This window comes from Lipotes vexillifer, unplaced genomic scaffold, assembly GCF_000442215.2.
Source record: "Lipotes vexillifer unplaced genomic scaffold, Lipotes_vexillifer_v1.1 scaffold322, whole genome shotgun sequence".
In the NCBI taxonomy this organism is placed as follows: domain Eukaryota; kingdom Metazoa; phylum Chordata; class Mammalia; order Artiodactyla; family Lipotidae; genus Lipotes; species Lipotes vexillifer.
Genome location: NW_006776528.1, coordinates 603,949 through 612,998, shown reverse-complemented (window position 1 = coordinate 612,998; position 9,050 = coordinate 603,949). Strand labels below are relative to the sequence as shown.

Sequence of the window (9,050 nt, the reverse complement as noted above, 5' to 3'; positions counted from 1 at the left end):
CGGTTATTAAGAGACAGTAAACTTTACGAGACAGCAGCTTTGAACCCCGCACGTCGGGGACCCTGACCTCCCTTTATAGACAGAAAAGTTGTGAGGGGACCAAGGAAAGGGGGCAGAGCCAAAGGGGGACAGTGACTGAGGAGGGCGTAGGTGGCCTGGCTGGTGCTGTCCTCGGGGCAGAGTCGGGAGGCAGCTGGGACTTGCTCCCTGGCTGCACGTCTGATGTTGAGGAACTGCTGGCTGCGTTCAGCACGGTCGTGGTGTCGTGGGCACGACTTTTAAAAAGTCCTTCTAGAGACACACACATGTTCGTGGACGACCCTGTGGTGGGGAGCGAGGAGGCAGCGGGTTGGAGTCACGGGCACGTGAAGCCCGGCTGCCGCCGGCTCTGGTGCCCCTGGCACGGAGGGGGCTCACTGTGCACCGAGCCCTGTTGTCGGGTCCCCGTTCACTCCCAGTCCCCAAACAGGTGTTCAGTGCCATCCACAAGGAGGACTCGGGCCAGTACTACTGCATCGCGTCCAATGATGCGGGCTCGGCCCGCTGTGAGGAGCAGGACATGGAAGTGTGTGAGTGTCTCTGCCAAGCCTTGCCCTGCAGGCCGGCGGGTGCCCCTCAGCTGTGACCGCCCTGCGCGGGCACACGGGCCCCCCCCGGGTCCAGTGGGAGGAGGCGAGGGCGCACCAAGGAGCAGCTGAAGGACTGACGCAGGTCCTCTCCTCATCATGTAACTCTTAACGACGTTCCATGAACTCCACTTCTTTGGTAACTGATAGAATTATCGAGATACAAGGTTCTCCAGAAATGTATCAAGTTTAACCGTTTTGCAGTAAGCTGAAACCCAGGGTTTAGCCCCGGTAATTCTACCCTGTTTGGGTGCTTCTTTCTCTGGGGGTGTTGGCTCTAAGTGGGGGTTGAGGGCAGGATGGGGTTAGATTTCAGGGCCCACCCTCACCTGTGGAGTCCTCTTCTGGCTGCTGTCAGATTTGGGAAGCTGCTCTCGGCAGGAGGAAGATTCAAATGGACTTATTTTTAAATAACAGTGCACTCACATTCAAGAACACTGTACTAGACGAGGGAGAATTTCAGCAGCTTCCAAGTTAGATGGCTTTGGTTGCTACACCCCGTGTAGTTTCTGTTGCATTTTTAGGGCCCCATACTGAAACGAGAGAATGCAACTGAGGGTCGTGGCCGCGAGGCCACGTTTGCACCTCGTATCTGCCCCTTTAAAAACAATCCGCAGCAAAGGGCAGCCCTAGAAATTTCGGAATTGTTTTCTTCCTTAGGACTCTGGCTCCTAGCTGTCTTTGTAGTGTAACCATGTCGTCCAGTAATAATGTCCCCAGATGATTGTTATGCCCCGCAGGCAATGCCACGCGGCTTTGGCGCAGCGGGTGGGTGTCATGGCCTGTGGGCGGAGGTGCTCCGGGCCGGCAGGGGCAGGGGCGGCAGGCCGCGTCTTCTGACCCCTTCTCTTCTCCAGATGACCTCAACATCGGCGGGATTGTTGGGGGAGTCCTGGTCGTCCTGACGGTACTGGCCCTGATCACCGTGGGCATCTGCTGTGCCTACAGGCGTGGCTGCTTCATCAACAATAAGCAGAACGGGGAAAGGTGAGCCTGTCCTACATGCACAAAGCTCCAGTGGGCATTTCTGTGGCCCACCGGTGGTCACTCGGCTCCCCCTGTTTCAGCTACAAGAACCCAGGGAAGCCGGATGGAGTTAACTACATCAGGACGGACGAGGAGGTAAGGCAGCCTAGAGGCTGCAGTGTCCCGAGCAGGGAAGATGACATTCCCCTGAGAACCAAGCACGTCCGTAGAAGAGATTTCTAAGTCACGTCCCAAGTGCGAGCCCTCAGCCCTTCCCCTGGCTGTGCGCTCGCGGGGCACTCAGTCCACAGGCCTCGCGGCCTCTCCTCAGAGCACGCCGTGGGGAAGCGGTGTCAGGCTCCCTTCCCACCGCACGCTGGGCCCTGCGTGGCCGCGGGCTGCCCTCTAACCCGGCGTTGGCCTTGCAGGGCGACTTCAGACACAAGTCCTCGTTCGTGATCTAGACGGCAGCACGGCCGCACGCACACGTGGATACCTCCACGGGGGACACTGCTGGGAGCAGCCCTGCGAGGGGAGCCAGACAGGGCTGGACACGCGCACGAAAGCTTTTTGTTTTGGCCAAAGTTGACCGCTACTCCTTTCTTACTTTTTAACAAGCCACACGAATAAAAGTTTTCCTCAAGATGGGCACAGTCACAAGGCCAAAAAGTGACCAGGTTCTCGAGGCCGACCCCATCGGGGTCTGGGTGGCCTCAGGGCGGGCGCCAAGGGCCCGGGAGGCGCGGTGATCTGCTCCGGGGCAGGTGGTGCCGGCATCGGTATCCAAGGGGCTGGCAGAGGGCGTCAAGGCATGAGCCTCAGCTGCAGTGACCTGGCTTCACGGTGGCCCGTGAGCCAGGGGCCAAGTGGTCAGGCCACTTCATCCTGAGGCTTTGCTGTCACTGTCCTAGTGTCCATCTTGGGGAATCTTTTTGGGTCAGCATTTTATAACAGTCCAAATCAGGAAGGTAAATTGCTTGTTAGAAGGAGGCAATCTTCTTACCTGTAGGAACCCTGCTCATCCATGGAGGGTCCCAGTGTTGAAGGAAGACCTTCATCTTATGCTAAATCTGAAATGGTACTGATACTATGTTCTGCTTTTCTATGGGTATTTTATAAAATTTTACATTCTAAATTTTTGCTAAAGATGTATTTTGATTATTGAAAATTTCTATTTAAACTGTAAATAAGTTGTCATACAGTGTTAAATAACCTCTTTTTTTAAACGTTCAACTTAAGGCAGGAGCCCAAGCTGCTCCTGTTCAATTGGAAACACCACTGAGTGTTCCTTGTGCTTAGGAAACCTTTAAGAAAATTCCAGTTGAGTACTGTCTTGGTCTGTTTGCGTCTCTCCACAAGAGACATGAGGGGCTCTCGGGTTGGCTTCAAGCTGCCTCTTCCTTGGGCTACTCAGACCACCTCTGCCCCAGACCCACAGACGCAGTGTGCAGACCGTGCTGGTTGGTGCCCAGGGTCGGGCCGCACACCTGCTCGGAGGAGCGTTGGCTCCTGACGCCAGGCCAGCCCGCCCAGCCTTGTCCGATGCCCCCAACGCTGGCCGTGCATGGCTCAGCCCTACCTAAGGGTGCCATTCACGTACCATGTGGGTCAACCCAGGACGGCGGCAAGGGCGGGGTCCTCGGTGTGGCACCCCAGCCTGGCTTCCCTGGGACAGAGGTTTTTGGCTGAAGATGGCTCAGGAAACAGCAGCCCTGCTGTCTGGCTTTTAAATTCATTTTACTTACTTGTGTAGTTCATACGACGGTCCAGGGCCAAAGGCAGTTTTGAGATCAAATCTGTTAACTACATTTATATTTTTTTAAAGACAATGAACCCCACTGTCCCTCTTTGCCATAAAGACAGCGCAGGTTCTGTCTCGCCGCACGGGAAGCTGTTCTGCAGGGCCGCGAGGCCAGCCTCTGAAGAACAGCAGGAAGGGCGGCCGGCGACGGTCCGACTGACGATGGGCAAAGTGTGTGCCCGAGTCAAAGGCAACTTCCTGATCGTGCCCCACATGCTGCCTGCTTTGTGGGGGCGTCAGGAACAGCACCCTTTGTTCTTAGCCTCAGACACGCTGCTGTGTTAACTCAGCGTGAAGTCCTTGGGAGCAAGGAGCTTCTCAGAAGGATGCCTCCGACTCTGTGTTACAGGATGGGGTTTACGTAGAAGAACACAGTCATCCTGGGATGAAACTTTCAGTGTCTTACTTGAATACTGGAGACTTCCGTTGTCCTTTCTTTTCTGAGTCGTGTGAACGCTCTGTCGTGGGGTATTGGCAGCAGCAGAGGGCAGCACCTTGTCATGCTGGGGCGCCTGACTACTTCCATCTGTGTCTTGAGAGCGCAGACAGACCTAAGACTGTCCCTTCACCCTCAGCTCCTCTGGGTGGAGAAGGGTAGTAGGGCCCTTCCGCCTGTGGGGGCAGCTCCAGCCTCCTCCTCAGTTGTCATAGTGATGGGGTAGTCTTCTTGTACCCTAAAACCTCCGCCCCGGTGCCATGTGACCTGGCTCTGACGGAGGAGAGAGGAGTGAGTGTGGGGTCTTGGAGGTTGCTGCCCGTCACTGTAAAAACGCAGACAGAAAAGGAGCATCGAGTGATTTTAAGATGTAAACGTTGCTGGAGACGCGAGGCCACATGGGCTGCTGGGGCCTTTGTGTGGCTGCAGCTGTACACAGTGCCACAGACCTGTGCTACTAACATACCTGTGAGTTGGTATTTCTTAAACCTCATTTATAAAAGCTTCTAAAAAAAAAAAAAAAGCAGCTCGGTCTCTTCATTTCTCTCCTTCCTGTGTCGTGTCAGGCATGGCCCTAGGTTTGAAGTGCTGGACGGAGGTGAGGGTGTTCGCTTAGGGGCAGCCCTGTGACTGACTCCGTGCAAGCGTGTCAACACACACGGGAGCTGGGGGGTCATGACGACATCCACCCTCTCATCCAACCACCCCGTCACGTGCAGGACACGCAAACAGCAACCCTGTGCTTTTACTTCTGTAGAACTGGGATTAAGATGTGAACCAACCAAATTTCTTTCTGGTCATTCTTGGACAAAACACGCACATACAAGTGTTTTAAGGTTACCTGATGGCGCCAACAGAGGAACCTAAGGCCACTCTCCTGCGGGAACAGCCCTTAGCGGACTACGCACATGTCATCGGCACTGCTGTTGCTCCGGGTAAGGAACACAGAGGGTTTTCTTAAGCAGAGACTTGTAGTCTATGCTAAGATGTCTGCTGTGAGGAGAAAGAGGCAGGGGCAGAGGACCTGGAAAGACAGATTGAGTCCTTTTTTCCCCGATGGGGAAGATTTGGGTTCTTAAACACTTTATGTCAATTAAGTGACTACCAATTAAAGCCCTGCGCTAAAAATAATAGAAGGCTGTACTCATACTTTTATTCATTTGAAAAAGCTTTAAAAGTCTGCAATTTATAAATAAGAATAGAAAAAATATTACAATCAAGATTTTGACATCAGATACGGGAAACGATGTACTTAGTATAAGGAACTGAAACCAGCTAACAGAAGCTTGACTATAGAAGGGAAAGCTCAAGGACTGTTCTTTAAGGACCAGAACAGCGCTTATGAGAAGGGACTGGACATTTTCAAAGCTTTTTTTTAAATTCACAAATCTCTCGGTTTATTGCACACAATTAGCACATGACACAGGTTGGCTGAAGTCGGGAAAAGAGGGGTCACAAACCACGGTGGGGAGAAGCCAGGGAAGGAGGCCTTTCTGCAAGAGCAGGCCCTCCAGTCCAGCCAGGGTCCCTGGAGAAGCAGAGTGGGAAGCCGCCCTCTGGCAGCCTCCTTCCGTCTGGAGTAAAGTTACAGTATTAAATGCTTAAGGCATTTCTCTAGTATTTTACACTTTTTAACCAGGTATTTCATAAGGAGAAACTGAAAAGGTTGACCAACCACACAGGTGAAAAGCTGGGCGGCGCTGGACTCACAGGCGAGCCCTTTGCTCACAGTGGAAGCGTCTGGGTCCAGGGGCACAGTGGTCAGTTGGCTGTTTTCAGCGGGGCCTTGCGGCGTGACCTCCTGGGGGCTGCGCTGTCCTTTCCTCTGGCGGGAGATGTCACGTTCCACTGCGGGGGCTGCGGGGGCCTGGGGGGAACAGGCGTGTCACCTGGAGTGGGACAGCCCCCCACCCCCCGCCCCAACGGGAACACCTCTGGGCGGGGGCCGGGGAACTTACGGCATGTCAGGCAGCGACAGACAAAGAACGTTGTCCCCCTGGCCCGGGGCCTCCGACACCCCCAGACTTCCTGGGGTGCCGGCACGGCTCGTGGACCTGGCCGGGGGGGAGTGGCCTCTGACGGGAAAGGGTGTCCGGGGTGAGCTGATGTAGCTGAGTCCCGCTCCAAACGTGACATTCTGGATGGTCCCTGGGTGGAGGGGAGAGTCAGTGGAGGGTTAGCGAAGGCCTTCAGGGAGAGAAACTGAGCAAGGTCAGATGCGGGTCTTGCTACGGGTCCACCCAGGCCCACGCGGTGCCCAAGCCCGGCCTCCGTCATCGGGCCACCCTGCAGGACCAGACCGCTGGCCTGACCGCCCTCTGAGCACCGGCGCGCACAGCCTTGGCTTCTCGCCGGCCACTTGTCGTGCCTGAGGCCCCACCCGCAGCTCAGAGCCCCCTGCAGAGCCCCCTGCTCTTCCTGTCACTGCTCCAGAGTCCCCTGAATATGCTGCCCTGCTCCCTCCCTCCCTCTGGTCACTGCAGCCCTGCTGCTACCCCGGATGTCCCCTCGCCTGCCACCTCCCCTCCCACCTAGGTCAGACTTGGGCTCTGCGTCCCACCGGTTGTGTGAGCTACTCTGGGAACCTTGAGTTTCTTAATCTCTAAAGGGGAAACACATGCACCTCCCTGAGAAGAACTGCCAGGTTTGAATGAGATCACTTGTGTTAAGTCCTTAACACAGTACTCAGTCCAAGGTAAGTGCTGAAAACACTGAACCACGACTGTCATTTACTACCTGGGTCCCGCCATCCCCAGAGGCAAATCTGCCCAGATCCGCGTGTGCACCCCGGTGGCTCCATGCTCAGTTGGCCCGGCCCCCACTGCCCCTGAGACGCCCCCACCCCGTACCTGGTAGGCACGCTGTCACCGCACGCGCCAGGATGGCCAGGCTCTGGGCATCCCCTGCGCCGTGGCTGGCTAGCGTCAGTGCATCCATGGTGCCGTGGGCCCAGGAGCCTCTTGTGCGCCCTTAACAGGCAGCAGCAGGGTATGTTTCCACCGCTCCTGTCCAGACCCTGGGCCCCCGGGGGCTCCAAGCCCCCTCCCCGCACAGCCTGGCGCGTCCAGGCAGCAGCACCTTCGCCACTGACTTACAGTCTAAGAGGGCTTGCTACCCCCGGCCTCCCCCCATTTTCAGTTAAAATCTGGCTCTGAAAATCCCTCATTTCCACTCGGCAGAAATGCCATGTCCACACCGAGTGCAGCTGAGACCACTTCCCCATGGTCACCCCACCTGAGGAGTGGTGACAGAACCACTACATAAACCAGAGAAGGCAGAACGTGGGCTTCTTAAGTGATCTGGTAGTTCTGAGAGGAGGGAGAGCTAGGAGGAAACCTTCCAGCATCTCTCTCCGGTTGAGTGTGAGGAGAGAGCCCCAGGAACTCTACACTCAGGAGACTCGAGAGTTAGTCTCACTTCCGGTGCAAATCCGAGCGGCAGCAGCCGGGCCTCCTGTGAGGGGCACGTGCGGCCAGGACAGAGCAGGGACCGGGGCACAAGCAGAGGACGGGAAATGCACTCCCTCCCACAGCATCTGGCACCAAACCGCCAGGACAGGAGCACAGAGCATACACCGCAATCTTCTACTTGAAAAAGGGTGACTTTTTACATATGTAACATTAGACCCAAATTACCCCTGCTCTTCATGACAAAAGCTGTCACGATTCAGGCATCATCTGGGGAGGGGTGGGGAAGGAGTTCTGTTCATCCATTAATCTCCCTTCAAAGGACGACTTGGATGAAAATCATCTCTAACCCGTTAAGTATTCTAAGAGCTCACAGGTAACAGAACCACCAGGCAAGGCGCAAGAACACAGCAGGTGCCCAGTAAGTGCCCACTGACGGAGCACGACTGCCCGATGGCCCAATGCCCCTGAGGCCTCGACACCACAGGGAATGGTGTGTTCCGCTCCTCCTGTAACAACGCCTAGGACCAGTGCCGAGAGAGCAGTGGGGCCGGAGAGAAGCACCCAAGTCCTTGCCCAGCTCGGCCACCACCTGACCTCTCGTCCCGCTGGCTCGCAGCCCTCGCCGTCCAGGCCCGGACAGCGCCCCCAGACATGGTGGAGAGCAAACAGTTACAAACCAAAGCCAGACGGACGGTGAAGGACTTGCAAGTGTGGTGCCAGGGGCACCTCATCCACTCTGAGGGTCAAACGGGGCTTCTTCTGGAAGTGAAGGGGTGATGGCTGGGGGAGGGGCCCCAGGACGCGGATGCCAGGAGAGCGGGGCTCCTGCACCCTTGGGAGGACTGCCCACCCTGGGGTGCAGAGCCAGGGGCAGGTGGCTGGAGATGGGCAGAGGCCCATGGGCCACACCAGGCGGGGCCTTGCAAACATACTACAGACTCTGGACAGGCAGAGTTTCTTCATACTGCAGTAATTTTCTCAATGGTTTTTATGGGTTTTGAGATAATAAGCTATATAAAACGAGTGATAGGAATAAACACACTTCTAACTCACCTCTATTTTTAAATAGAAGGAAAGCACGGAACATTAGAAAAACCTCCCAGTGGGAGAGAGAAGACACAGGCTCTCCTCACGGCCAGCAGGGGAGGCCTCAGCCCGCTCGGGCAGCCTGCAGTGACGCGCGGTGCCGCCTGGCCCCTGAAGCGGGTGGCCTGAGGTGTTGGCCACCTGAGGCGTTGGCCACCCGAGGAGTCACCAGGTGTAAAAGCACCTGGAAGACGTCGGCGGTCAGCTGACCCCAGTCTGACCTGATGCCCCGCGACGTGGCTGAAGCAGCTCTGCTGCGACCCCCGCACACGCGATACCTGCCGCAGAGTCAGGAGAACGGCTCGCCCCCGCGAACCACTTACGGTCAGGGGTGCTGATCGCCCGTTTAGTTATGAGGTCAAGAGCTCCGCTGGACTCCTGCTCCAAGCCCTGCGAGGACACTGGGATGAAATGGGAGAGCGTTACCTCTCCGAAAACCCAAACAGCCCCAGAGACAAAACATTCCAATGAGAAAAAACACTTGCAAACTACACAACACACTTATTGTCCCAAATAAAGTATTCTTTTAAAGAGGTAATTCAGAAAGATACAAATAAATGACCAACATGAGAAACAATGGCCTTTTCTCACTGGGATTCAAACAAGTGGAAATGAAAATGAAAAATTTGGGTCTATAAAGCTCAGCAGAGGGCTTCCCTGGTGGCACAGTGGTTGAGAGTCCGCCTGCCGGTGCAGGGGACACGGATTCGTGCCCCGGGTCTGGG

General features: G+C 55.8%; 2 protein-coding genes across 2 annotated transcripts in view; one reads left to right on the top strand and one right to left on the bottom strand.

Moving 5' to 3' along the window:
• The window catches only part of JAM3 (junctional adhesion molecule 3), a 52,636-nt gene extending 50,580 nt beyond the window's left edge, over window positions 1–2,056 (top strand). Inside the window, exons 8-11 of the mRNA XM_007450405.1 lie at window positions 470–569; window positions 1,484–1,613; window positions 1,694–1,748; window positions 2,021–2,056. Coding sequence (XP_007450467.1) covers window positions 470–569; window positions 1,484–1,613; window positions 1,694–1,748; window positions 2,021–2,056 — 321 coding nt within the window. The remainder of the gene's footprint in view (window positions 1–469; window positions 570–1,483; window positions 1,614–1,693; window positions 1,749–2,020) is intronic.
• A 3,534-nt stretch (window positions 2,057–5,590) lies between these two features.
• NCAPD3 (non-SMC condensin II complex subunit D3) overlaps window positions 5,591–9,050 on the bottom strand; it is a 57,751-nt gene continuing 54,291 nt past the window's right edge. Inside the window, 3 exon segments of the mRNA XM_007450404.1 lie at window positions 5,591–5,696; window positions 5,788–5,977; window positions 8,649–8,726. Coding sequence (XP_007450466.1) covers window positions 5,591–5,696; window positions 5,788–5,977; window positions 8,649–8,726 — 374 coding nt within the window.